Genomic DNA, 25,161 nt, shown 5'->3' on the forward strand with positions numbered 1-25,161 from the left:
TAGAGTAGGATGGAAAAAAGCAAGCGAATGACGTCATACGTGCAATATGCCTATCCGGCAAGTGACCACAGAGACATATTTTGTCAGGAGGCTATTATGCGAAAGCTTGACACGGGGAAGAGAATTTGAACTACAGAAGTAGCTAAGAAGTAGCATGTCGCCATGCACATCAGGGAAGACTTGACGAGAACCTAAGTATGATCGCACCAAGCTATTTCATACCGGTAACTCACTTTCGAAAGACAGCCTTTGATAATCAAAAGTGCTACATGAATGTTATACAACGTGCATAAGTTATGAGTGGGTATCTCGGCATGCCTGTCGAGCGTCTGAGACCTTAACGAGCGGTCGTGATTTCACGTCCACGGATTATCTTCGTCCTCTCCTGGACTCTTGCATCCCATAGGTCCAAGCCCGAGCATATGGGGGTGGCGTCTCAGCACGCACTACTTCCTCTGGCTCATGCACCTCTGGAACATTACGCTCCTCCTTCCGTATATCCTGTGTGTCGTCAACTTCAAGCAACACTGAGGACGGCGCGATGGTCATTAGACCACCTGTCGTTTACTTCTGACCCAGTCGAAGGATCAACGCGGATATCTCCTTCCTGATCCCAAACACGTTTTAAGCCTGTAGCGCGTGGTGAAGTATGAGGAGCATGCGAGCTTGAAGGCACCAGGAGCGTATTAGTAGACACCACAAGGTCTACGGCGTCTGGCTCCGCGAGTGGAGGATGAGGAGAACGGGGTGCTTGTGGATGTGGTCCCGAAGACAGTAAGCGGGGTGATGAAGTACCAATGTTCGATCGAGAATGCGAAGGCGAAGAATGAAGGTATGGGGACGATGCGCGGACGTTGATATTGCTTCCAGAAAGCAATCTCGGGCCCGATGCACGAGATGTCTGTGAGTCATGTCGGGATGGTGGCCCTGAGGAGCGTAGATGTTTTCCTGAACCCAATCCACTTGCAGATGAACTTAACGAGCCAGATATTGATGGTGATGGGGTTCCATTACTCCTGGTATTCAACCACCTCAACTTCCTCGATGCATCAACTTCTGCCCTCCGACCGCCTTCTTCAAAATCACCTACACCTTCCGAAGCAAACATTTCGTCCTTGCCGTCATCGCACTCTCGTATTTGACCAACCCGGGTGTCTGTTGCACCGTAGCCTCTGCTGCCGCTTGCACCAATGGAATTTCCGTGGACACCAATGTGCACTCCTTCTCTAACAATTCTCTCTTCCTCGGCCCACATCGCAGAACGCGCTTCTTCAGAGCTGACATCCACAACAGGGTACGCGTAGTCGCCAAAGACGTACTTCTTCGCGTGGTCATAGAGTAAGTCATCCACGGTGGCCAGTGCCTCATTGAAGTGCAGCGCATACTCGTCGTCCTCCACGTCCATGTCATCACCGGGCATTCGTATAGTTTGCCGTTGTTCCTGATATTGCATGTCAGGTGCAATGTGAACAACATCCTCTGCATCTTCCGCGAGCAGTGGAGCGACGACGTCTCCATCATTTCCTAGACCTGTCACCTCCGGGAGCCAATATTTCCGCTTTCCGCCTGCGGAATAACGCAAGCCGGCTCGTATCCTTCGTTCCCTCGCTGCCCCGACGTGCATTCCGCCCTCGCTTGGCTCGAACGCACGATAATTGATGCCTTCACCGCGCAAAGTTGCTTTAGTGTCTTCAGCAAGGTCCTTCAGGCCAAATGCATCCCGAAGGGCATACCCCATGCGCATCCGTGCAACATAGACTTTAGCAGATAGGGATGACTTGACAAAGTCTCTATAGGAAAATGCGTACATATGCGCGATAGCGAAGAACGGCATCTCGACACAAATTAAAGTGTCGGTGAGTCCAAGAGATATGTGTTCGCTGTCCGTGTATGGTCCAAGTTTGGTTATGACGCCGACCGCAACTAGAGTTGAGACAGCAATGGATTGCCAGAATGAAAAGAAGAGAATTCCCTTAACACAAAGGAATTTTGGTACTGGACTGAAAAGCCGGCAGATGAATTTGAGATAGCCAAGAAAACGTCTGGCGACTCACCGAAATGGCTTCAAATCATCGCTTACACACATCCAGAAAACTGCAAGGCAATATAATGCAAGGCAAATGGACACGTTGTACACGATTGAAACATATAGATACCCGGATCGTGCCCGGAAATCACCCTCGTGATATGTTCCAGTTGCTTTCATGATGAGGCTGGCGATTGCCAACGCAGGTTTGACTTGCACATACTCTATCAGTGGAAACCTGTCAGCAATGACCACTATAAACTTCGGACGGCGGCTACTGACGCAGAATTCCTCGCTTAATGAAGAGAAATGTGTATGGATCGCTGACATCCTACCTCGCGTCGCCAAAGACTGACAGGAAATATGGCTGGGATAGGCGGTCGTCCATGGAGTCGAATAAGAAGCGAGCGCTCGCCGCCCAGATAATCAAGCAGAAGAACGAAGAAGCAGTAAATGACGAAAGCCTAAATCATGAAAATAGATGTTCAAAGTTTACAGAGAAGACCTCCGCTGCATAGACAGTAACGCACCTCATATATATCTCGTACTACATCAATGAAGAATGCTGCGTCCAATGAGAACAGGGAAATGAGGGATGACAAGGCGTAAATGGGGACCATGAGCATGATCCGGATGACCATCCTACACACATCATGGCTCAGCATATATTCTTTAGCGATTAAAACCTCAAAATGGAATTACCTTTGCAGGAGGGGCTTCCTATAGTTTCTTAGCTGCAGCCATATCGACAACCCACTCACAGTCACTGCTACTAAGGTCGATACTCCAGCAAGGAGGAGAACAGGAAGTGGCAAGCCAGAGCCCGCGCCACGCCCATGGGTCAAGTCTGGGAGAATTCCCATATTACCTGCAGCATGCAGCAAATTATTGACGAGCGTTGTTTGATGACGAACGAGTTGACCACACACTGCAAATGAAGCACGAGCAGTCATTACGTAATATCACACAAATTCCTACAATATTAAATAATTCCCATTCCATAATTCATCTAACTTCGGAGAGCCGGAACCTCCGACCGAGGTAAGTTAAATAAGTAGTTCAAGCTTCAAGCTTCAAGTACTGTAGAAAAATCGCCAATAGCCAGGGAGCAAGTGTGCAAGGGTAAACCAAAGCTAAAACAATGAATCAGTATGGAGAATCAAACTTTTAACTTTTGAGATCACTGACACTGTACAATTTGCACGATTGTTTATCAGCACTTCGTGGTCCTATAAATCACGAATCTCCCCCCGACAACCATTCCGTACGCTATGAAAGCAACAGAACAGATGAAAGTCCACATTCCAGAGCCTGCTGAGGCAGAATGACCAAAGGGGGAACGCCAATCATCATTGACATGCGTGCAAAGGTTGGGAATAGAGTGACGAGAGTGCGTCTTCCTGTAAAGCGATCCCCCTCCTCATCTTTGAAATCTTGTGCATGAAGCGTCGTTGCGAATACTGCACAGCTAAAAACCATTGCGCGCGCACTGATACTATCGATGCGTGGGCTAGACCCTGGTTATCGAGATATGGATCTCGGTCAACGATAATGTTTGCTATGTGGCCGCTGGAACATCCCACGTACCTGCAACTATCGTTGCGCCTACTTCCAAGCACGTATACCCGATGGCTGTCAATAGATTCTTCGAAAGTCCAGTCTTATTGCCTCCAAACTCGTTATACCAGATACTGAAGGCCTCGAAACAAACACTAGCAGCGAGAGTCTGTCTGCCATACGATGTCGCAGAAAAAAATAGACAGACAGGAACTAGCAGCCAGCGCAAATCCGCCGCATTCTGGGGAGTTATACGACCAGCAGGGAGAGGGCGATCAGGTTTGTTTCTCTTGTCCTCGTCTGGATCTTGAATCTGATTGGATATGTCAAATTTCAGGAGGTGCATCCATATCCAAATTATGGTGTCTGGAATGCGGGTTGCATGAAGATGGGGAGCGGCTGCCAAGGCAAACAAAGTCTAATGCACAAGATGGGGTCAAAGAACAGACAACCGACTTTTACAGGGGGCACTCACGATAGGCAACAAGGTGGTCAAGATGTCGGACTTCGTGAACAGGAATAATGTCATGATATGCCCGCTGATTCGGCGACCGCTATCTAAGGCTTGCGACAACATGGTCTGATTGCTTTCTCATTTTGAGCCAGTAGCCCGCAGTTAAATAACCTGAGATCCACTGCCTTATAGTTGCCAAATGGCTGTCCAGACATGCACCAAAGGAACTCTGTACATTTGCATGAAAATCCATTGAAGTGTCTATGGTGTCGGTAACTTTGCCCAAATAAGCAAGCAAGGTATTTTCCTCGACTCGGTTAAAGGTAACCTCACTTTCCGAGATGGTTCCTTGCACTGCAGTTTGTACAAGTGCTATGTGCTATGACGAGTGGAACATCATCGGAAGATAAGTATGTACCACGTTCTTCAGCTGATAGAAGTTAAATGGAACGTTCCCTGACCCGGCCCAGATGAGCTGCCAGGGGGGAGATTGGGGAGATCAGATCGAAACGAGAGCAAGAATAACGTTGGCCGAGCATCTCGGAGCATGCAGCATTGATATTTCCAGGGACGGTAATCGGGCGCCAGGCGCCTAATCTATCTGACTGACCATTTTTTGGAACTCCAATGAACATCAAAAATTGCAATGCAGTTTACCGTAGGCTGCGATCCGATCCTAGTGTAAGTGAGTTCTTAACCACTCTAAGGTGCACAAAGAGTGAACAAAGGAGTGATTCACAGGAGATAAGGTTTTCACGACGGGAGTAGAAAGTGTAGCCCCTCCCTCGCATTACGTTACCAAAGGATTTCGCTTAAAGGTATATCCCCAGGCACCGACTCTACATGCATCAACCACAACACATATCGGCGGACACAAACTCACGTGTTGTCACATCATCACTGATGGTAAGGGCTTGTGTGTGTAGAAGAGTCGGCAAAACGGGCATACCTCATACCGGGGCATTTGCAAAGTCGGAGAAGCGGTGGGAGGACAGGTGTTCCCCCTTTCCTAGGCATAAATGTCCTACATGGGATACTACCCTAACAGGACAATAATTGAGTTAGAAAAACAATGGCAATGACATGCGTACTGAAAGGCACGTAAGAATTGTAGGCTAAGAGCCTGTGTGCAACTTGGTAAGAATCATGTGGGTCTTGTAGTGCACTCGAGCACTGTGAAGATCTACCGGTGAATGAGCGGAAGGCTGGAGAGAACCAAATGTCCGAATTCGGTACAGTCCACGATGTTATCTCAGAATTGGTGAATCAAAACCAGTCGAATAGAACGGATAATATAAAAACAGTATGGTTGGTCAGAAATTTCGTGTCATGATGAAGAAGTTGTCTACCACCGTTCCGAGGACATCCAACAAGGGGATCCAACGGGGGATTTCAGGTTATGGTTTAAATTAATGTTCGGCTCTTTATAGATACCATCTGGTTTCATTCGAGTGACACAGAAGACCAACAGAAGACTGCAAGTGATCCCACAAACAAGCACTTACCGGATTTGTGCCGACTGTCCGTATCATAATCAAACATGTGATGACCCTAGGCGCTATCTCAATTATGCAGGACAGCGTTGTTGTGTGAAATGCTGACGAACGGACTGATCATCCGATGCACTTATCTATTTGGACATAAAATCATTTAAACCTTTAGTCTGATGCACGACGCAAGACCACATACCTTGATTGAGAAGCCGCATCCCGGTAGAAATAACGAAACCAAACGAGAAGAGATGAATGTATGTTTCTATCGACGAAAGACTACAAATCGGGACGGTCGGGCACAAGTCTGGGAGGTGATTGCAATTCACATTCCGCGTGGAGATAATCAGTAGTTTCTTAGCCGCGACTCCGCCCAGTAAACACTGCAGGCAGTAAATCATTATGTTCTGGAGTCTGGATTGACCGCCACGTTGGACCTAATGAGTCACTGGTGGCGACCAGCGCTCTGAGGTTGTTTGAGATCGCTCGAGACACGTAATGTCACGTGACCCGGCCTGTATCACTTCCTGTGCGAGACGCAGTGTATGGGATTACTTATGACTACTTATTGTAGAATATCAAAACTGCAAACCAGAAACCAAGACCATACGCATTATGTTCACTAACTCTCCGTTTCCCGGTAATCTCATCTCCGAGTCCTAATACTCAAACACCATAGAAGTAACGCCAGTAACCAGGAAGTAGATGGCCAAGTGAGTACCACAACTGACACAAATCCGTTGTCAGCTTCACCTCGGCGTACTCCCAAGTAAATTTCGACTCACGCTGTAAAATTTGCAGGACTGTTTATCGGCGCCCACCGTGTTGTACATCACAAACCTGCTCCCCACAAAAGCGCCATAGGTTACAAATGCAGCGGTAGAGAGTGTATCTATCTGCCAGATACAGCTCAAGGCAAACGACCATAGGGGAATGCCGAGCATCATTGAAAAGCGCGCGGCTTTGGGGAAGATTGTGGGTAGCGTACGTCTGCCAGTAAGGCGATCGCCCACTTCATCCTTAAAGTCTTGCGCATGAAGCGTAGTCGCAAAAACTGTCGAGCTAAGTACGACTGCCAAAGCACCAGCTTTATCGATATGTGAGTTGCGGTAGCCTGTGTGCTTTATGAGCACTATGATTTCTTTGTAAACTGAAGAATATGTTTACCCGCAGCAACTGTTCCTCCGACCTCTAAGCACCCATAGAGGATGGCCGTGAGTACATTCTTTGATAATCCCATTTTATCACCGTGCAGTTCGTTGTACCAGATCGTCAACACTGCAAAAACGGTGCTGGATAGGAGAGCCTGAGTTCCGTACCACAACGATAGCATCAAGCAGACTGGGACCATCACCCAGCGCATATCAGCTGCGCTGTCCACGGAAATCCGATGAGCAGGTATCGGACGGGAGGGTTTATTCTTGCGGTCCTCCTCTGGATCCTGGATCTGGTTTGAAATGTTGAACTGCAATAGATGGAACCATATCCACAAAGCGGCATGCAAAGCGCGGGTGGGGTGATGCATGGGAGCTGCGGATAATGCGAATATGGTCTGAAACGGCTAATTGAACAATGGGGCGGGGCATGCAAAGGTTATCACATACGACAGGTATCAGAGTGGTTCTGACATCAGCTTTCGTAAAGAGGAAAACCGTCTCGAGATGACGAGCGATGCTATCAGCGCGAACTAGGGCTTGAGAGAGCATACTGAGTATTCTGGATAGTCAAGTTGTACGCTGGGTCGAAGCCTTTATATTCTAAATATGCGCTGAAATTGCGCGGTTCTGTGAAACAAGTCCAATAAGTTCGGAAACGTGCATCACGTTCCGGTCCGTATGACAAAGGTTGCCGAGAGCATGCAAGGAACTCGAAGGCAAAAAAACGAATTGTGCTTCCAAAAGTAACGTAAGAACGTGATACCAAGAGTAACGTGGAATACTCAGAGCCCGGTGTATGCAGTTGGGATGGAGGTTTTTTGATACCGAAGCCTAATTATTCATAGGCGTCAGTGATCTCTGGGTCATCTCTCTGTCAGGCCATCCATGAAGAATTAGATGGACCGATCACGGCACTGGTCTCATGACATAGCCGACTGTCCTAGGATCAACTGTTCAAAATCCCCTATATGTATTTTAGTATTCTCTAAGCAGCGAGAAGATAGGGTGATTACTACCTGACTTGGAAGAGTTTTCCACGTAAGGCAAATCCCGTGCATTCCTGTGTCTGCGAGAAAAAGCTCCGGAGTATCCCTGGACCGTCATAGCCGGGGAACGTACCTGCAAGCTGCAGTGAAACTCGATCGACAAGGATCCGAAAGAGCCTTATACGGTAGCACGGCGCACCAGCGAAAGTTGACGGTGCGAGCGTCATAGCATTAATGTGGAACTGCGGGTCAAACGCTATGCTGCATCGATGTTAGTCAATCGGTGATAGCGCCAGTGCACTCACTATCCAGGAATGCGAAAAATGATTATTTAGCACCTCTTTAAGGAGCTTGAAGCACTTGTCGGCACATCACTGTGTAGAACAGTCCAGTCGGAGGCCGCGGATACAAGGGACTAACGGAGGTGTCCTGTGGGAGGCCATCAATCGAGCAGGCGCTCGAGAAGATTGAACCATTCCATGGGTCAGTAATGATATGTACACTCAACTTGAATTACCTCCAGCGCGCGTTTGCCTGACTTAATTACAGCCGCGATTGTTAAAGAGCGAGAACTAAGGTAGCGTGAGTCTCAGTCAATGGTAGAAAGACTCTATTCGTGTAAACTAACCTAAGGTAGCGTGAGTCTGTAGGACCGCTAGTAAGTATCATGTATAGTATAATATGAATGGTATGCGCACCTCAGTCAATGGTAGAAAGACTGAGGTGCGAGTATAGCGTCTAGCCATCCTTAAATAGAAAAGAGAAAATGGTCAGTAACTAGGGTGGATGACGTCCAGTGACACTGGCAGCTAAGGTACATAGAACTGGAACAGTTAGATATATTTATCTGGAACCGGCTCGGTGCTCTGACGGATCACCTCTCAACACTCCCACTCGTCAGAGCGCCTGGCAGGTCTTGACGACGTAGTCCCATGTTTTCCCGATGCTGGATCCCAGCTGGGCGAGGTAATGCCTTCGTTAGACTATCAGCAATCATCTCCGAGGTGGATTTGTACTGGAGTTCGATCTTGTTCGTGTCGACGAGGTTGCGGATGAGATGGTAGTGGACGCGAATATGTTTGGCTCTTTCGTGGAATCTTGGATTCTTCGAGAGCGCAATACTGGACTGGTTGTCTCCATATAGGAGTGCGGGATCGTAGAGTTCGGGGTCAAGGCGGAAGTCGTGTAGAAGCTGGATTAGATATAATGCTTCGCGTGAAGCGTTCGATAGACCTATATATTCGGCCTCCGTGGTCGAGGTAGCGACCACAGATTGCTTCTGAGACTTCCAACTAATGGGCCCTCCGAACAGTTGATAGACATAAGCGCTGGTGGACTTGCTATCGTCTCGATCTGCAGCATAGTCCGAATCCGAGTGTCCAACGAGTCCCTCGTTCGACGAGCCGAAGATGAGTACTAAATCCGTAGTTCCACGAATGTACCGGAGAAGATGTTTGAGTTGACGATGATGGTCGATACTGGGGTTCTCCATGTATCGGGAGAGGCATGAAACTGGGTAAGCGATGTCGGGGCGAGTGGTTCGCATAGCATAGTTGAGTTCACCGATAGTTCGGTGATATGGGATCGACGCAATGGCGTCCGCTTCTTCACTCGTTGGGGGACGTGTAGCCTTCTGCAAGGTTACTCCAGGTGTCATAGGTGTACTGACAGGATTGCACAGTGTCATGCCGGCGTTCTCGAGAATCTTCTCAAGGTAAGCCTTCTGGCTAATGGTGAGGAGCCTCTTCTCACGGTCGCGCATAATGTGCATGCCAAGGAAGTGGCGAGCGGGACCGAGATCCGATAAGTCGAAGCGTTGTTTTAGCTGTGTCTTGAACTTGTCCAGGTAATCGCGAGAGTTCGACGCTGCGAGCATGTCGTCGACATAGACGACTAGCCATATGACTTTGTCTCCCTCGTGGAGGACATACAGACTGTGATCAGCTTCGCTCCTTACGAATCTGAACCCCTCTTTCCGCAGGTACTCATCCAGTGTCTGGTTCCACTCATACCCCGCCTGCTTCAACCCATAAATCGCTTTCTCCAGCTTCCACACCCAGTCCGGATGTTCAGGGTCTTCGAAACCAGCCGGTTGCTTGAGGTAGATGTCCTCCTTGAGGTCAGCGTTGAGGAAGGCGGTACGTACGTCCATCTGGTCCAGTTCAAGGTCGAATTTCGCCGCGAGGGCGAGGAGAATACGAACTGTGTCGTACTTGGCGACGGCCGCGAACGTTTCTGTATAGTCGATCCCCTCAACTTGCGTGTATCCCTGCGCGACGAAGCGTGCCTTGTGACGGGTGATGTTGCCTTCTTCATCAGTCTTTACCGTGAACACCCATCTCGAACCAATCGCTTTGCGTCCTTCTGGGAGTGGCATGAGTTTGTGTGTTTTGAGGTCCTGCATTGACTGTAGCTCGGATTTGCAGGCATCTGACCATTGAGGCCACTCTGGTAATGACCGAGCTTTGTTGATGGTTTCGGGTATGACTATGTTTGAGCGTTTGGGAGGTTCGGTAGGTCTGGGAGGTTCGGTAGCTGTGTGCATTGCGGATTCGGTACTGTCGTTGTCGTGCTGACTGGCTGAGGACTCTGGTACATATGTCCAGCGTTCGGCAACAGGAACTCGTCGTGTTGGTATGGCCGTTGCGCTGGTGCCAGAGGGTGCGATATGGCCTGCTTGTACCGGTTGGCGTGAACGAGTGCTGCGACGAGGCGGAATATCCAATGGAGGTGCAGGGGGAGGAGGTACTGGAGGTTGCTGTGGGATAGGCGGTGTTACCTGTTCAGTTGGGTCAGGTGTTACTGGCAGATCGTTCTGGTCAGGTGGGTCGTCATGCTCTCCCACTGATTGAGAGACACCTCCCACCGATGAAGTGACAGCAGGGAGATCCGTCGAGTCACGAAGGAGAGGAGCGAGGGGTGAGGAAGCAGGATCCCCATAGAACACGTGTTCGTCGAAGTGGACATGACGGGAACGCACGACGCGTTTGGTAGAGGGATCCCAGAGAGTGTAGCCTGCATTCCGTACATGGCCAAGTAGGAAGCAGCGACGAGAGACGAAGTCGTACTTGCGGCGGGTGTCCTCTGGTATGTGCGCATAGGCAAGGCAACCGAATGGGCGAAGGTAGCCGACGTCCGGCTTGCGACCATAGAACACCTCAAATGGTGTGCGACCAGCGAGAGATGAGGAAGGGAGCATGTTCTTGATGTGGGCTGAGTTCAGAATTGCCCAGCCCCAGAACAAACGCGGGAAGCCACTCAGGTGGTGTGAACTGAGTGCACGAGTGACAATGGTTTGGTGCCCGCGTTCCGCGACACCATTTTGCTGGGGAGTCCAGGGCATGGTGGTTTCGTGCTCAATACCATGTTCCCCAAGATAGGTCAGAAATTCCCTCGACATGTACTCGCCTCCGTTGTCACTGCGAAGCCGCCTGACACGCCCCCCAGATTGCGTCTCTATCCAGGGCATAAAGTGCCGGAAACGATCAAAGACTTCGGATTTGGCACGCATTAGATAGACCACTGAGTACCTCGTGTAGTCATCAGTGAATACCACAAAATAGTGGTCACCGGTAGAGGAAGTGATGTTGACTGGTCCCCAGGCACTAAGGTAGCGTGAGTCTCAGTCAATGGTAGAAAGACTCTATTCGTGTAAACTAACCTAAGGTAGCGTGAGTCTGTAGGACCGCTAGTAAGTATCATGTATAGTATAATATGAATGGTATGCGCACCTCAGTCAATGGTAGAAAGACTGAGGTGCGAGTATAGCGTCTAGCCATCCTTAAATAGAAAAGAGAAAATGGTCAGTAACTAGGGTGGATGACGTCCAGTGACACTGGCAGCTAAGGTACATAGAACTGGAACAGTTAGATATATTTATCTGGAACCGGCTCGGTGCTCTGACGGATCACCTCTCAACAGCGATTTCCACGATAACATCAAAGCTCTGAGTAGCGCTCCTGCAACACAGCTTGAGCTTGCAGTTTGGATAGCGCTGATGACGGGGCGCCAAACCGGCAGGGTAATGTACAATTCCGATGTCTTGGCCCTGTTCAAGCCTCCATGTACTTGCCAAGTTAAGCATCGGTCATTTGCCTGATCAGAATGAAAGTGAAATGATGTAAGGGGATCTGTGCATGATTTCGTGTAAATCAAAAGAACGTGGAAACTCAACTCAAACATAAAGGTACCTAGATCGGCAAGGCCTAGTGCCATAGATTGTCAGACACCGTTCCCCTCCGATGCTCCGCCAGGTGCGGGGTCATGAGATCCTGGTCACCAGACATGATTGCGCTAGCCTCTTTCGATTTGCACGAGAATGGTAGTAACGCGAAGTTCGCAGGCCGGGTACCAATGTTTGAAAACGCACATCAATTGCCAGTCCCCTGTCACAAGGTGCCAGTGATGCTTGTGGTTGGTGTCACTTCTATGTGGTTCCATAATAAGTCGACTACTTCTCGAACTCCTGATACAACCCACCGACTGAGGGCCGCCGTCAGATACCAAACCACTCGCTCATTACTCTGGAGGCGCTAGAAACCACAAAGAAGCCACCGCATTAGCTTTCTAATGACTTCTGCACGAGCGACAACATAGAGTCCCCGGTCATGCATCATTGCGAACCTGCCAAAGACCGTTTTTCTTCCGCCGACAAAGAACTGCTCAAGGATCTGTGAGAAGTTGCATGACTAGGGGCGCCAGCCATCGCTAACGCGCTATGACTGACGCGAATATCCTTGAAGCTCGACTGTCTTAGTTCCAATTTCCAACCCTTGCCTGGCGAGAGTTGAGCAATCACATATAAATTGAGACAAGGGAAAATGTCAATTCTGACGTGCAAGTTGTGCAACCGATAGAAATGACATGACCACATCATAATACGTATTACGAATGCGAGCATATAACTACGAAAACATTCAACGTTTCACTCAAAGGATGAGGTCGCGTGCGACGTACCTCAAACAGACGGACTTCTACTGGGTGAGCACTGCCCATGAAAATTTTCTTCGTGGTTAGCACTGCTGGATGATGAAGTGGTTTCTAAGCTAGGTGTAGGCGCGCCGATCGGGGTTGGGCAAAACCGTGTGTCTCCGATGTCACTGGATATAGATGGCGAAGGCGATGGCTCGTCACCTTCCGCGATGCTATCAAGTCTGAACCCAGGAGCAGATCTACTTCGCATCAAGGTGGAGTAGCTTCTATCGGCAGAACTCCCCGTTGTCCTTCTACGATTAGGCAGAGCTGAAGATAGCTCACAGTATGACGGAGATAACTCTGCCTGATAGCCATAGTCTGGTATGGAAGTCGTCGACGGACCGATCCCCGAAAGCTATTCTCGGAGTTATCGTGAGCGCCTAATATATTGATCATGAGAACATACGATATGCTCGACAGGAGCTGATCTCGGATCAGTCGACGATGGGATGCGGATAGAATTTTCGATGGATATCGCGTCAGCAAAAGATTCATCACGAATCTCTGGAAGATCTTTGAAGCAATTCGGATGACTTTGGGAAATCGGTGTTTGCGGAGCTTCGTGCATATCATAGCCGGATGGCACTCCAGAAAACACGACTTGCACAATGCGATGCTGCGCTTCAGAGAGCAACGAGGTCATTCGCTTGTGTCCTGAATACGGCGTTCTGGGAGACTCCGAAAGCTCCTGATGTCATGGATCCTATTAGAGAATTGAGCACTGGTAAGTAAGAGAGCATTACCCACGACTACCATTCGCTTCCCTATCTCCGCTACAATCTGTTGGGATACATGTCAGGAAGACGTGACCTAGGTGGTGCGCAGAATATACCATGCCCTTCTCACAGCACTCTGCAAGACCTCCAAACTTCAGTGTCAGCCAGTTTTGTGTACATTTTCGTTTGAAAGACCCGATCGTCGACTCTTCTTGCGCGATTTTTGCATCTAAATCTCGCATGTCCTCGCGTGCGATGTGTAGTGCGTCCATCTGTGCACCGAACGCCTTGGTCTCCTTATTCATGCGGGTGAGCTTTTTCTTGATGCTCTCTACGGACGCTGCAGTACGCCGGCGGCGCCGGTGGAGGTCATCAAGGGATTCTTCACGCGTGCGTACAGCCTTCATATTGTCTCGAACGACGTTTTGAATAGAGCTGTAGTGGGTGAGCGCCCCTGCAAAGTGTGCCAGGAGTGTTCTGGATGAACTCAATATATCCTGAGGTCACGGTGGATGATGAGTTTATCTCGAGACCAGACCAGACTCACGGAAAGATCGTCTCCTTCAGAAACTGCCCAGGTCCTCATGGCATCAGCAGCTTTCGAAAAGTCAGAGCTCAGCCTTTGCAGTCTAAGACGGTGTTTTATTGATAGCTCTGGCTCAAATGCGAGGTGGACTCACGAAGTCAACACTGTTTTCTCTGCTGCAATCAAATCTTGTAGAGGCCTAAGCTCTTCGTTTCCTATCAGCGCAGGAACTGGGATTGATGAGCTATGGGCTATTTTCACAGATGCGCTTCTAAACATGGTGGTCGGTCGAGAAGTTCCGAGGACAGGCGCTATTCGGCACCCAGTTTGCAGGCTGTGCCATTTTGAGATCACTTAAAATCATAATAAAGACCCATCTACTCACCTCTGTTCAATGATCTACCTGCAAGAGACGGGGAAATCGATGTTGATATTAAGAAGGCTTCGCCGTGTGCGTTGGTACTAGTATGACAGAGTTGATGTAGGCATTGGCTCTAGGGGTTATCCGTTTGTGTTATTTCTCCAATAGTAAAATCAAACCGACGTCAAATTCACAAGTCTGTGTCAGGGAAAATACCGGTCGCTGGTGTCCATAGCATAGGACGTCGTCCCGACTTTGTAATCGATCAGTGGTCATAATAATGGAGATGATTTATGACACGAGTGTCGTGAAAACATAGTCGCATAAGTATTTTAGACTGATTGACCGTGGAAGCGCATGAACATTGACAAAAAAAACAGCGTCTCAGACGCCGGGTCTGTAATCATAATGAACTTCCTGGCTGCATGCCCATCATTGCGCAACTGAATATTGTAAACTTCTTGCCAGCTGTACTCTGTAGTGATGTGTGTATACAGTATCATGATCTAAACTCCGCGAAATCGCACACTAGATAAGATCGCGATTATCCCCGGTTCCGACCTTTACCTGTCTACTGCTTGACGTACACACAGCTCGATCGCTCATGGCATCCCTCAACATCGCTGTCGGTAACACTATTCCCAAGGGCACCTTCGGTACCGTCCCTTACTCTGAAGAGTTGGCTGATCATGTGAGTCATGTCACTTCGAATCCTGATATCGTTGCCAATATGCCTGGTCACACAGTCGGCGTGTGGTATTCGTGCGTTTGGAAGTTCTTGCCAGTGCCTGTAGAATAAAACTTATAAGAATGACCACAAGCAACTACCCTCTCTACCGACAGTTGGAAGGGCAAGAAGGTTGTTCTCTTCTCAGTGCCTGGTGCTTTCACCGTACGTATTTTCAAGGGCATTCCGATCATTGAACTTACCCCATCCTGTCAGCCAACTTGTCACGTCAACCACCTCCCACCCTACCTTGCCAAGTACGATGAATTCAAGACTAAGGGTGTCGATATCATTGCTGTCATTGCCGCCAATGATCCATTCGTCATGAGCGGATGGGGACGCGTTGAGGGACTGACAGACAAGGTACGTCAACTATATTATTAGGTAACTCCAGGAACAAATAGAAGAGTTTCCGTACGCAGATAATCACCCTCTCTGATACCAATGCTGCGTGGTCGGGCAGCCTTGGATTACGTGTTGACCTCTCCGAGCGCGGGTTTGGTTTCCGCACTGCAAGATACGCCATGATCATAGACGACTTGGTTGTCAAATACGTCGAGGTTCGTGTATTCTATATGAACACAACACCGAGTAAGGATCCTGATGACTGGTCTACGTAGGTCGAACCTGGCCCAGGAGTAACTGTTTCTGGTGCTGACGCCGTATTGGCCAAGCTGTGATTGAATGTACCGTATTTAACGCGGGTGTTTATGAGGCTATCTGACTGTGATATTGACCGAGCGGTCAACCACTAGGTCCTCCTTGGCATTGTGTAGAAATGAACAAATCAATAGAACGGCAAACTTCGAAGTGAAATATGTTTACCTGCCTGCTGAAGAGGATTTTTTCAATCAAATAAGAATGTCCCAATAACTACTAAGTAGTTCAGAGGGAGCCGAGTACTCTTTAATATTTGACCTGAGGTCATAAGCTATGTCGGCGAGGTTCGGGACCGTGCGCAGATCAGATGTGGGTGGCTATTTGTATTTGTATACGCGCTTTTGGTCAGGTGATCGAGTCTTGTTTGTTGATATCCAGATAAAGTTCGAAAGTAATAGGGTGTCGAAGCGCGTCCACCCTCACTTTTCTTCACTCACTCAACCCATCCATCGCGATGCCCCGCAAAGCCGCCGTACCCGCCGCGCCTGCAGACGATTCCGGCGCCACCACAGCTGTTGCTGACGGTGACGCTCATCCTGCACGTCGTTCATCTCGCCTTGCTAGTCGGGATAAGCCCCAAGTGCCTAAGAAGGCTCCCGCGAAGCCGCGGGGGAGGAAACCTAAAGCTACTGCAGACGACGACGACCAAGACGGTGAAGCTGAAGCTAAACCCAAGTCTAGCAGGGGAAAGAAGCGTACTGCTGCTGAGAAAGCTGCAGAAGAGGGCGCTGAACCAGAGGGCGAAGAGGCCCCCGCCGCCAAGAAGGTCGCTTTGACTCCATATTTTTACTACACATTTCAGTATACTGAACCAGTCGTCAGGCCAAACCCGAATCCAAGGCTGCGTCGAAGCCAGCTTCCAAGGCCGCTTCCAAGCCAGCCTCCCAGGCAGCCCCCACAAAACCAGCCTCCAAGGCCACGAAACCTGCGTCTCGAGCGTCCGCCAAACCAGTCTCAACCACCGCCAAGAAACCTGCTTCAAGGGCAAGTTCCAAGAAGCCTACATCTAAGGTGAGACACCTCTCGTGTTCAATTAAAATCAGGCTAATATTGATTACCAGGCTGAAGCCCCGACAAATGAGAACGAAGCTCCAGGCCCCGTAGAAGAGACCATCGCAGAAGAGCCAGAAGAAGAAGCTGCCGCTGCCGAAGTCCCAGCTGCTGAAATTGCCGTGCGTTTTTTTTCTCGTTGGTGTCCAGAATGTTCAAAGTATGATTCTAGGTTTGATCACTCTCTGTAATCACCCATCCACGATGATGGATGTGTCCCTCTATATCCGCCGCAGACAAATGTATCTTCTTCCTATCATTATCTGCTATCACCCATTTGTATCCCAGTCTTCCACCCCGAATACCGATCGTGTCTCCTTACCGTGTTGTCCGTAATCTCGTTGCTGTCCTTCACCCTTTCAACCTCTTTCAACGACTTTCATTATTCAACCTTCTAAATAGCCATGGCCGTACAGTCTCTTGTCGGATGGAAACGCTATGCGTCAACGGTGCTAGCACCTGTTTTGTTTAGTTGAATTCCGTTACCATTTTATGTATGTGTACGTTGGTTACTCTAGGTTTGGTTTTGTCTGTATGTGATATCTACTTTATGCAGGTATTGCACATTGCGGGGCGACTCCAGTTGGGACTGCACGAAAACTGCCTATCCTGGTCTGAACTTCAAGTTGATCTGAACTCGTACTTGTGTGTTCGGGATCAAACGCATTCAATGTTCTGGCGATTCCAAGCTTCGTACATATGCTCATTAGAGCTTTTCCTCTGGATTTCAATCGTTACTCGGGCGTGGGTACCTTTCAACCAAGGTCTGCTTGGCAAGCGCTCTTGGAGTTGTTGTCTGTGCTATTGCGCATTCAAAACACTTGCAGCTTCCAACTGGACGACCTGTTTACGGAGGATATGTTCAAGACTGCACCGCCCTCACACTTCTGGTCATGAGGCTGAGTGGTCGAACGTCTGGACTCTGCAAGTATGTATTCGATTCACTTTGGGCAGGGCTGTTAACAACTCAGCACTTTAGACATTTCCTTGAGATGTATTTTTTCTTTCATCTGGAGCTTCAAGCTTCAAGTTCCATCCAGTGACATTCACTCGGCGTTGTTTATCTCGGCTTGGAGTCAGCTTGGCATGTGACCGGTGACCCTCGCAGGCAAGCTTCCGGTGAGAATGATTCCGAGTCTGAGCACGCTTGCCTATGTTGTATTCTCCCACCAACTTGAAACGCTAGGTTGGTGATTGATCAAGTTTTCTCATCATCATGCTAGCGAAGCAACGATGATCTTTTTAGGTATCACGTCGCGCAAACCATCATTTCTCGCACCTCTGCTGATGCCGCGCTCGCTTGTGTTCAGAAAAGCACACACGATGGACTCAAAGTGTCTAGGCACATCGGCTTTATCAACACCACTACTATTGAGTAACGACCCACTCATTTCTGCTACCACGGAACCTGTTCAGCAGAAGTTTGATTCGCAAGGTGGTATGGATACAGCAAACACCGAGGATGGTACGGAGGAAGAAACCTGATCTTTGGGAGGTACTTTTTCATCATATCCGACCATCGTATTAATGAGTTGCACTTGCCAGCACCCTGCAAATGCCCCGCTCGGCCCCCCAACAAAGGACTGACAAAGGCGAGCAAAAGAAGGAGCCGCCTGCGGCCAAATCAGCCCTCGATACCATTTTACCTGTCGAGTTCGACACTGAAAAATAATTCTTACAGCACGAAACACTGTCGTTTCCAGGTGAGCTCCAAGCTCAACTCTGTGAATGCTATTCTTCCTCGTCAGACATGAACACGCAAGAGAATTGTCGCGAAGACGTGCAAGCACAAGACCAAACACCCCGTTGCGACGAGCAGTGCTCCACTGACCAACGCAACGCAAAGGGATAGCTCGTCACAGGTGATTCGTGTTCACAGAGTCACTTCGCAAGCAGGTTCCGTTGCATGTCATGTCCACACAGGCGGGTTCATTTTCGTGGATCTCGTTTGCAACGACTGTCATCTTCATGTACTGCTGGAGGGTCAACATTACATGCAGTCACGGCACGAAGAGGTTATTATGATGAATAGTATCCACACTCGAATGCCGAAGAGCCTTCAGGGGTGTCCATAACTTCACAATACTATCATAGGTTTTCCTTGCCATTCTGGTTCTGCGTGTCGATTACTCACCCTAACACATGCATAATATCGATTCAGTTTTCTTGTGCTGGCAGTGTCTTCCTTTAGTCTATGTTTGGTCTACACGTCCATATTACTTAAGTCTTAGGTCTTGTATCATGCCTTATAGATCTGGAATTCGAAGTTCAATTGTGTCGACAATACATGGACGGCACACAATGTTGTAGTTTGATGGCAGGCGGGTTCCATGTTCTAGTGACTGCCACACGGCTCACATCCGCCAAGCCATGTCTTCATGTCCGCTGAAAATGGAGGACAATGAATTCAACATTCTGCATGTTTCATTTATGTTTCCCGCAAAGGTAGGACGAACGGACGAGAGAGTTGAACGCTGAGGAATTCCATAATTTGAATCGGGGATGTTCATTCTATCTGGTGAACCACATCGATGCATCGTGATGGATCCGTGGACAACCCCACTTCTGCAAGGCTGGAAGTGTCTTTCACGCGCACGGCCGGCAGCGTCAACACAAAAGAAAGGCGCCCAAGAATTGGTAAGCCACGGCTCATAACGCGGAAGTACCTAATATGAAAGCCCACAGCCCAGTTGCGCCCATGCCAGGCATTCGAAGCATTGACATGTGTAACGCTGTCGCACACTCGGCACAACTCCTTCTTCCTTCCTCGTGTTAATGTCTCCTAACAGCTCATGAACAATCCGATGTCTGAGTCTCTGTGAGTCCCCCAGAAATAAAGTTGAGGGCGTGCTGAGCGCTGGTGTCTTGTGTATACAGAAAACAACCAATTCACATCATTGTACAAGGTCCCGACGAGAAGTCGGACGTCTGTAGCGTTACGTCGCCATATCCAGTATTGCATCATGCAGCTTTGTCTGAATGGCCGATGCCAACTCCATCATTGACTTTGAGTCAATCTTGCCCGAGCTTGAGTGCCTCCCATCGAGCGCCTTCTCCGGAAGGGACAACGCTTGCAAATGGGTCATCTAGTTCTTCTTCGACTCCAAATCTATCTCGCGCGAGTTTGAAAGAAAATGCTCAATATCCTCCTGAAATCACCATCGCAGCCTCGGGGGTTAAGAGGAACGATAGGGGGAGGATCATGTACGTTGTCACTGCTTCAATTTAGAATTGGCCCTTTGTGAGCTCGAGTTGATGCAGACCTAAACCCATGGGTGGATCAAAGAAGGGATTGTGCGTAGAGCCTGGACAGACTGATTTTGATAAGTGCGTGAAATGTCCACTGCACATGTCCACTGCTCACCTCCCTGTAGTTCACAGGGATACGGCGATTGGGTGCCACAGGTTCATCCGGATGGCGCGTTATACTTCTTCGATTCGAAACGTGTTCGTGGAGATATTTTTTTTGCAACGCGAATGGGACTGAGCGATATGACAGCGCATATACACGGATGCTGATCTTTCGATGCATGGCGAACTCGAAATTATAAATCACTATGCAGAAAAATTACTTCGACAAGCACGGGAGAAGACCGCATTTCCGTGTAACACTTGTGAGCTCGTGCTCGAGAGGATTGGCAAACATGGTTGCGGGTACTATTTTGTAGAACCGGGGAAACGCTGCGTCCTTTGGTTGACAGCTGTCCCGGGCGAGCAAATAATAAGAAATCTAGAGAGAGTGCAGTCACTTACTCACATCAGTAGGAGGTAATTTTGATTCATCAGCGATTGTTCTGATTGCTTTATAGAATATACCATGGAGGCTGAATACTGGTGAGCTGATCTTGATGTACAGAGGTATATCGTTACACCTTTTTTGCTGCACTGTCTGATGTCCTCTATATACAGTGTTTGCCCCTCCTTACCATTAATTCAACTTAGGACGCACTGCATGCATTTCCCCAACAATTGGTCCTTAACGACTGGTGTCTTGGCAGAGCTCGAACAGATGATCCTCCACGCCGTAGCTGGTGGGTTGCGATTGTACTTTGCTGTTAGTAAATCTCGTAACTTTGGTGCAGATAGCATCACTTCGACTACGTCAGTCATTCCGTTCGATCAGGAAGAACTTGCAAAGATGCTGGAGCTCACAGATCGCCTGAAAGGTCAGCAGCTCGCGTTACCCCATATTAGCCTGCAGGTGACCCTAACAGCGCAATCAGGTGCAATAAACGAGTCCTTCCCACATGGCAAGTGCATCGTAGGTAAGTGAACTTTACTTCGTTTCACTCCACGGTCACTCATATCAGACTGCAGCACGGTTCATGGAGAACTTTGGTGCGCTCCATGCGCTATAGTTTCCTCGCTTTATCTCAGATAAACTTGCAGCATTGGCCAAATTCTTCAATTTTTGTGGGCAGCCTGGTGCACGTCTGAACTCTGACCAGTCGATCTTTCGTAAGCAGAAGCCTCGACATTCGCTCTTCATCCAGATATTATCCATCTGTCTCTTCTGCGCTCCGTGCGACTACGCGAAAGAGCTGGATGGCATCTGGGTGGATAAAGTGATCAACCGCGTCCTCTGGAAGCAGTTCATAGTTAAGTTGAATAATGATTGGTCCAGTCTGGCATTAACTGTGCGTTCATTTGTTTTATCTTCGGTGCCATTGTCTAAGATCCGATCAGGCAACCGTGGTGCTCAATGCAAATGTTGCTTTTCTTGCGCTTGTTAATATTACACTGGCAAGAACGTTCAGTTATATCTCAACGATGACCAGCGTCGGGGTGGTGATCCTCGGACTCATACTGGTCCGCCAGAACCAGAGAAAGGATCAGAATTCAGCTGAGCAGGCGGTATGATGGTCCAGCTCTTGTCTTCCTCCCCATGTCATCTTAATGATCTCTCTCAGAACGTGCTCCTGACGAGAACGTCGCATCCGGTGTTTGGAACAGAAGCGCTGGCTATCATATACAGTCTTCCCTACGCACTTCTCATGTGGAGGTCAGCTATGGTTAATTTTTGACTCCAGGTGAAACTGACTGATTACTTCCAGTATGGTGTTCTTTGTTATCGCTTTTGCATGCATGGTATTCGGCTCAGCGACGGCCGTAACACAAAGTGCATTTAGCGTAGCTGGCGGGCTCGGTGTGCACGTTCGTGTTTTGGACGGTGTGGACGACACGTGCTGCACGTGAACAAAAAGAGCCTCTAGATTAAGTTATGGTGTATTGTCGCGCGTTGTACGTAGGCCATGGATTTATTCTTGAACTTCGAATAGTAAAGCGCGACCAGCATCGTGACGATCACGTGGTTTCAGATGATCACGATGCTTACCCGTGGGCCAGTGGCACCTTCCTTACTCTTCCTTGCTATATGCAATTAAGCTCCTCCTGTGAATACACCTATAGATTCAGAAGCAACCAGAATTGCCCTTAGGTTGCGATAAAAGCGGCCCTCTCTCGACTGTGCAAGTGCGTGTCCGATATAGGTACTCTCCGTTTTTCATTCAGATGGTGTCTGAGGTTTTGCACAGTTGAGGTTCTCACACTCCGGCGTGTTTGTATGCTTACTTATGAGCCACGCCACTGGAGAACAGTGATGAGGTTGTTAAGCAGTTGTGAAATACTAGTACATCGAGGTTGCCATTTGAACCTTGTGTCCAACGCTGTTGCCAAATTAACTTCACAGCTGCTTGCTACAGTCTACGTTACACGCTTCGAAAATTGTGCCATTGCGCAATGCTACCACATATTACGTTTTTCCATGGCTCTAGTAAGCGCTCTGCGTCTTGCATTCACGCCGGAAGTTCGTTGACCGTGGACTCAAACTCGACTGGGGGCAGCAGAGTTCGGTGGCTTGACTGCACAATCACCATCACCGTCCCATTTCACTATGCATGCACCCACGTAATTTGTATCGAGTTATAACACGTGATGTCGCACAAACTAAATGATTCGGACAGGTGTTCATGTAGGCTGCAGTGCCGTCTGCTGTCCTCCTTACACTCCAGAAGCTGGAGCTGGAAATTTTCTCATAAGTTACTCTGGTCGCATCTGATCGATGAGTTTTGGACGTTGTTAGGTCTCGCAGTGCAATCGCATGAGCTGATGGCCTCGTGTTCGGACTGCCATCACAAATTTCTGTGCTTGGAAACGTCACCACTGCCAGTTCGTCTAACATCAACCGCTGATACTCGACTTACTGGTCAAGTTGCTGGTAAACAACCTCAGCGGGGGACGAATCTGTTCTTTCTTTACTGGTAGTACTGCTCAATTTGACCTAGAAAGATGCAGGAAAAATGCCAGATTGACAGATAGAACCTCAGGTGATTGTAGAGGCTTGTAGCCTGCCGACAACTGGGGATCCGACCCTCCCACTTCCAGGGGGTCGTCCGGTGTGGCTCAGATCACTGAATTTGCTATCATCCATATACCAGCTACGGGGGATTTTCCTGGCAGCTCGACGAGAAAATAGGCTATTCCAACTGTGAACGGTGGGTCTGTCTACCCGATCGCAAAGTCCAAAAATAATACCGTCAAGAATGTGACAACGCCATGGCCTGTTATCAGCGCTCCTCTCACCATAGCGGCCTCGGAGGTATTTGTTCATCATCTGCAGCCCGGGTACTTAGGTCCACAGCCAAGGACATCACAGACATTTCTTGCATTCATCACCACCTAGGGCTAAACGTACAACCATTCTTCGACAGATAAGTTAAAGCAACAACGACTAGGTCTCCTTGCGCAGATGTTTTCTTACCCGGACACCTTATCATCCAGCCAAAAACGTCACAAAATTCCTGTATACTTCACGACCGTGGGCTAATCGTACAAACATTCTGACAGATATTCAAAACAACAGCAACCAGGTCTCCTTGCATTCGAAACAGCTTATTCCGCCTTCACGAACCTCCAGCAGCGACTGATGAAGTCCGGAGTGGTCGGGTCAATACTTGGCGCAACAATGATCTGGAGCAACGTCGTCGTTCATCAAGCCGAAAAAAGGTCACCGATGAACACAAACCTGGATCGGATACCTTTGCCTATCGGGGACCCATTCCTGTTTCATACCCTTCACAAAGACGCTGCCGGCAAAGGAGATAAATGAGTTCTCAATACCAGTAACGACGGTAGAACCAAAACCATCATTACTCACATGTACGAATCGTCGGGGATATCTGTCTCCCCCCACACTGCAAACTCCTGGGTATCAGTTCGGCCTACGAGCTCACCGTTCTATCACCCCACGCTGTTAGCAATCATGCATCTGCGAACACCAAATAGACTAACCTCATTGACCACAATAAAAAATCCTCTCGACACGTGCCTAATCAACACAAGACATTCCATCGGGTTCACCATAATAACCTCGAACTATGGCATTGATGAGCATAGGATGCACGTTAATGATGCACGCGTACGATGTCACCACCCGCAGTCTCAGATCCCACGACCCGGCAGTCATCTGTCATGTGGAGGAACAGCTCGGAGTACATGACATTCTGGATCCTATATTTGCCCTGGGGCTGCATCGCGCTAGTCCTCATACTGGTTTCTGGCTGGGTAATTGAGTGAGAGAGGATTGTTGATATGAATTTATCGCAGGATATGCTGCGACCTTTATACCTGCCTGAAACTCCATGACTAATCCGGATGCCGAAGTCAGCATCACCACCCTTCGTTTGAGTCTTTTGGCTTCGGGCATATCATATGCCGGATTCCATTGGAGCCTGATGGCAGGAGTTCATCACATGCTTCCATATTGTGTTGATGAAGCGAACACTGCACCAGCTTACGCCGCACTAGCCGCCCTAGCCCAGAGCATGTTCGTTATTGACCTAATGATTTCTCGGGTCCATAGTTCTTGCACGTTCGAAGATCTCGACATCCATGCTATAAGGCGGCTCGAGCGTGACCGCCACATAACATAGAGAACAACCCCTTCTTACCACGTCATCCCCATTTCGAACAAAGGCACCAGTCGAACGGTCGCGGAAGCAGCACCAGGGGTAACGACACCTTCCATACAAGCTGTTAATATCATTGACCAAGGACCCGATTGCGCCACAATAGTTTGAGATGAAAAGGGGTCTTGTTTGCCAATGATCAGCCTCACCATCCACGTGTTTTGTGTCACATCAGACAGGGTTGCAATCGTATCCCCATCCGAGTCATTGGGCGAGGCAACTTGATCACGTTGATTCGAATGATCTATCCATCGTGGGCCTTAGGTCAATGACAGTCTACATGGAAGATGCCAGCAACTTACGGGACCATGATCCAACGGGCAAACTTATCAGAATGTTGAAATAGAGATGGCGGAGAAGAAGGGCGTGTTCTACGCACAGAAGTGGTACGTACATAGCATGTTGCTATATTCGATCAAGCTTAGAGGCTTGTGGAGGTCGAGATATTTTCACGTACAAGAATGATCGATTGGATGCGAACATAGCAATGAGGAACGCAGCACGAGGAGT

The 25,161-nt window shown here is 48.8% G+C and overlaps 8 protein-coding genes across 8 annotated transcripts; 3 read left to right on the forward strand and 5 right to left on the reverse strand.

Moving 5' to 3' along the window:
• Window positions 1-2: 2 nt before the first annotated feature.
• Window positions 3-2,967, reverse strand: EDB91DRAFT_1150861 (DUF300-domain-containing protein). The gene is made up of 7 exons (XM_041319407.1): window positions 2,729-2,967; window positions 2,557-2,668; window positions 2,383-2,490; window positions 2,309-2,357; window positions 2,055-2,250; window positions 527-2,000; window positions 3-501 (listed from the first exon to the last, which is right to left on the reverse strand). The coding sequence occupies exons 1-7, from the start codon at window positions 2,887-2,889 to the stop codon at window positions 370-372; spliced, it is 2,232 nt and encodes a 743-aa protein (XP_041174085.1). The 5' UTR covers window positions 2,890-2,967; the 3' UTR covers window positions 3-369.
• A 272-nt stretch (window positions 2,968-3,239) lies between these two features.
• EDB91DRAFT_1330165 (UbiA prenyltransferase family-domain-containing protein) lies at window positions 3,240-4,261 on the reverse strand (the record flags this gene model as incomplete). Its single annotated transcript, XM_041325342.1, has 4 exons — window positions 4,059-4,261; window positions 3,614-4,001; window positions 3,328-3,543; window positions 3,240-3,295 (listed from the first exon to the last, which is right to left on the reverse strand). The coding sequence occupies exons 1-4, from the start codon at window positions 4,158-4,160 to the stop codon at window positions 3,240-3,242; spliced, it is 762 nt and encodes a 253-aa protein (XP_041174086.1). The 5' UTR covers window positions 4,161-4,261.
• Window positions 4,262-6,019: 1,758 nt separating this feature from the next.
• Window positions 6,020-7,609, reverse strand: EDB91DRAFT_660503 (UbiA prenyltransferase family). Its single transcript, XM_041328017.1, has 4 exons — window positions 7,132-7,609; window positions 6,695-7,079; window positions 6,313-6,641; window positions 6,020-6,253 (listed from the first exon to the last, which is right to left on the reverse strand). The coding sequence occupies exons 1-4, from the start codon at window positions 7,231-7,233 to the stop codon at window positions 6,194-6,196; spliced, it is 876 nt and encodes a 291-aa protein (XP_041174087.1). The 5' UTR covers window positions 7,234-7,609; the 3' UTR covers window positions 6,020-6,193.
• A 5,529-nt stretch (window positions 7,610-13,138) lies between these two features.
• On the reverse strand, window positions 13,139-14,595 carry EDB91DRAFT_1150932 (uncharacterized protein). Its single transcript, XM_041319408.1, has 6 exons — window positions 14,272-14,595; window positions 14,041-14,220; window positions 13,908-13,989; window positions 13,477-13,857; window positions 13,388-13,424; window positions 13,139-13,332 (listed from the first exon to the last, which is right to left on the reverse strand). The coding sequence occupies exons 2-6, from the start codon at window positions 14,163-14,165 to the stop codon at window positions 13,268-13,270; spliced, it is 690 nt and encodes a 229-aa protein (XP_041174088.1). The 5' UTR covers window positions 14,166-14,220; window positions 14,272-14,595; the 3' UTR covers window positions 13,139-13,267.
• Window positions 14,596-14,851: 256 nt separating this feature from the next.
• On the forward strand, window positions 14,852-15,654 carry EDB91DRAFT_1057810 (thioredoxin-dependent peroxidase; the record flags this gene model as incomplete). Its single annotated transcript, XM_041314109.1, has 6 exons — window positions 14,852-14,938; window positions 14,994-15,009; window positions 15,069-15,139; window positions 15,191-15,337; window positions 15,397-15,534; window positions 15,595-15,654. 6 exons carry the CDS (start codon window positions 14,852-14,854, stop codon window positions 15,652-15,654), a joined length of 519 nt encoding a protein of 172 aa, XP_041174089.1.
• Window positions 15,655-15,825: 171 nt separating this feature from the next.
• EDB91DRAFT_660860 (uncharacterized protein) lies at window positions 15,826-17,028 on the forward strand. The gene is made up of 3 exons (XM_041328018.1): window positions 15,826-16,400; window positions 16,457-16,645; window positions 16,696-17,028. The coding sequence occupies exons 1-3, from the start codon at window positions 16,089-16,091 to the stop codon at window positions 16,873-16,875; spliced, it is 681 nt and encodes a 226-aa protein (XP_041174090.1). The 5' UTR covers window positions 15,826-16,088; the 3' UTR covers window positions 16,876-17,028.
• Window positions 17,029-20,299: 3,271 nt separating this feature from the next.
• On the forward strand, window positions 20,300-22,249 carry EDB91DRAFT_661144 (uncharacterized protein). The gene is made up of 9 exons (XM_041328019.1): window positions 20,300-20,542; window positions 20,594-20,715; window positions 20,767-20,850; window positions 20,899-20,949; window positions 21,002-21,022; window positions 21,074-21,321; window positions 21,371-21,538; window positions 21,595-21,686; window positions 21,739-22,249. Exons 2-9 carry the CDS (start codon window positions 20,637-20,639, stop codon window positions 21,878-21,880), a joined length of 885 nt encoding a protein of 294 aa, XP_041174091.1. The 5' UTR covers window positions 20,300-20,542; window positions 20,594-20,636; the 3' UTR covers window positions 21,881-22,249.
• A 1,326-nt stretch (window positions 22,250-23,575) lies between these two features.
• On the reverse strand, window positions 23,576-24,231 carry EDB91DRAFT_1084634 (uncharacterized protein; the record flags this gene model as incomplete). The annotated part of the gene is made up of 5 exons (XM_041315798.1): window positions 23,576-23,653; window positions 23,709-23,769; window positions 23,841-23,920; window positions 23,975-24,058; window positions 24,106-24,231. The coding sequence occupies 5 exons, from the start codon at window positions 24,229-24,231 to the stop codon at window positions 23,576-23,578; spliced, it is 429 nt and encodes a 142-aa protein (XP_041174092.1).
• Between the last annotated feature and the right edge of the window lie 930 nt (window positions 24,232-25,161).

The sequence above is a fragment of the Suillus paluster genome (genome assembly GCF_016628075.1).
Source record: "Suillus paluster strain FC165 chromosome Unknown EDB91scaffold_56, whole genome shotgun sequence".
NCBI classification, from domain to species: Eukaryota; Fungi; Basidiomycota; class Agaricomycetes; order Boletales; family Suillaceae; genus Suillus; species Suillus paluster.

Coding starts and splice junctions, on each gene's coding strand:
- EDB91DRAFT_1150861 (XM_041319407.1), bottom strand. CDS start 2,889: ATGGGAATTCTCCCAGACTTGACCCATGGGCGTGGCGCGGGCTCTGGC. Junction 2,251..2,308: donor CATTAAGCGAGGAATTCTGC/GTCAGTAGCCGC, acceptor TTCCACTGATAG/AGTATGTGCAAGTCAAACCT. Junction 2,001..2,054: donor GATGATTTGAAGCCATTTCG/GTGAGTCGCCAG, acceptor CCGGCTTTTCAG/TCCAGTACCAAAATTCCTTT.
- EDB91DRAFT_660503 (XM_041328017.1), bottom strand. CDS start 7,233: ATGCTCTCTCAAGCCCTAGTTCGCGCTGATAGCATCGCTCGTCATCTC. Junction 7,080..7,131: donor GAACCACTCTGATACCTGTC/GTATGTGATAAC, acceptor TAGCCGTTTCAG/ACCATATTCGCATTATCCGC. Junction 6,642..6,694: donor CGGAGGAACAGTTGCTGCGG/GTAAACATATTC, acceptor TAAAGCACACAG/GCTACCGCAACTCACATATC.
- EDB91DRAFT_660860 (XM_041328018.1), top strand. CDS start 16,089: ATGCCCCGCAAAGCCGCCGTACCCGCCGCGCCTGCAGACGATTCCGGC. Junction 16,401..16,456: donor AGGCCCCCGCCGCCAAGAAG/GTCGCTTTGACT, acceptor ACCAGTCGTCAG/GCCAAACCCGAATCCAAGGC. Junction 16,646..16,695: donor CCAAGAAGCCTACATCTAAG/GTGAGACACCTC, acceptor ATTGATTACCAG/GCTGAAGCCCCGACAAATGA.
- EDB91DRAFT_661144 (XM_041328019.1), top strand. CDS start 20,637: ATGCATTTCCCCAACAATTGGTCCTTAACGACTGGTGTCTTGGCAGAG. Junction 20,716..20,766: donor GATCCTCCACGCCGTAGCTG/GTGGGTTGCGAT, acceptor ACTTTGGTGCAG/ATAGCATCACTTCGACTACG. Junction 21,539..21,594: donor AGAATTCAGCTGAGCAGGCG/GTATGATGGTCC, acceptor GATCTCTCTCAG/AACGTGCTCCTGACGAGAAC.
- EDB91DRAFT_1150932 (XM_041319408.1), bottom strand. CDS start 14,165: ATGTTTAGAAGCGCATCTGTGAAAATAGCCCATAGCTCATCAATCCCA. Junction 13,990..14,040: donor GAGAAAACAGTGTTGACTTC/GTGAGTCCACCT, acceptor ACACCGTCTTAG/ACTGCAAAGGCTGAGCTCTG. Junction 13,425..13,476: donor AGTGCTGTGAGAAGGGCATG/GTATATTCTGCG, acceptor GTATCCCAACAG/ATTGTAGCGGAGATAGGGAA.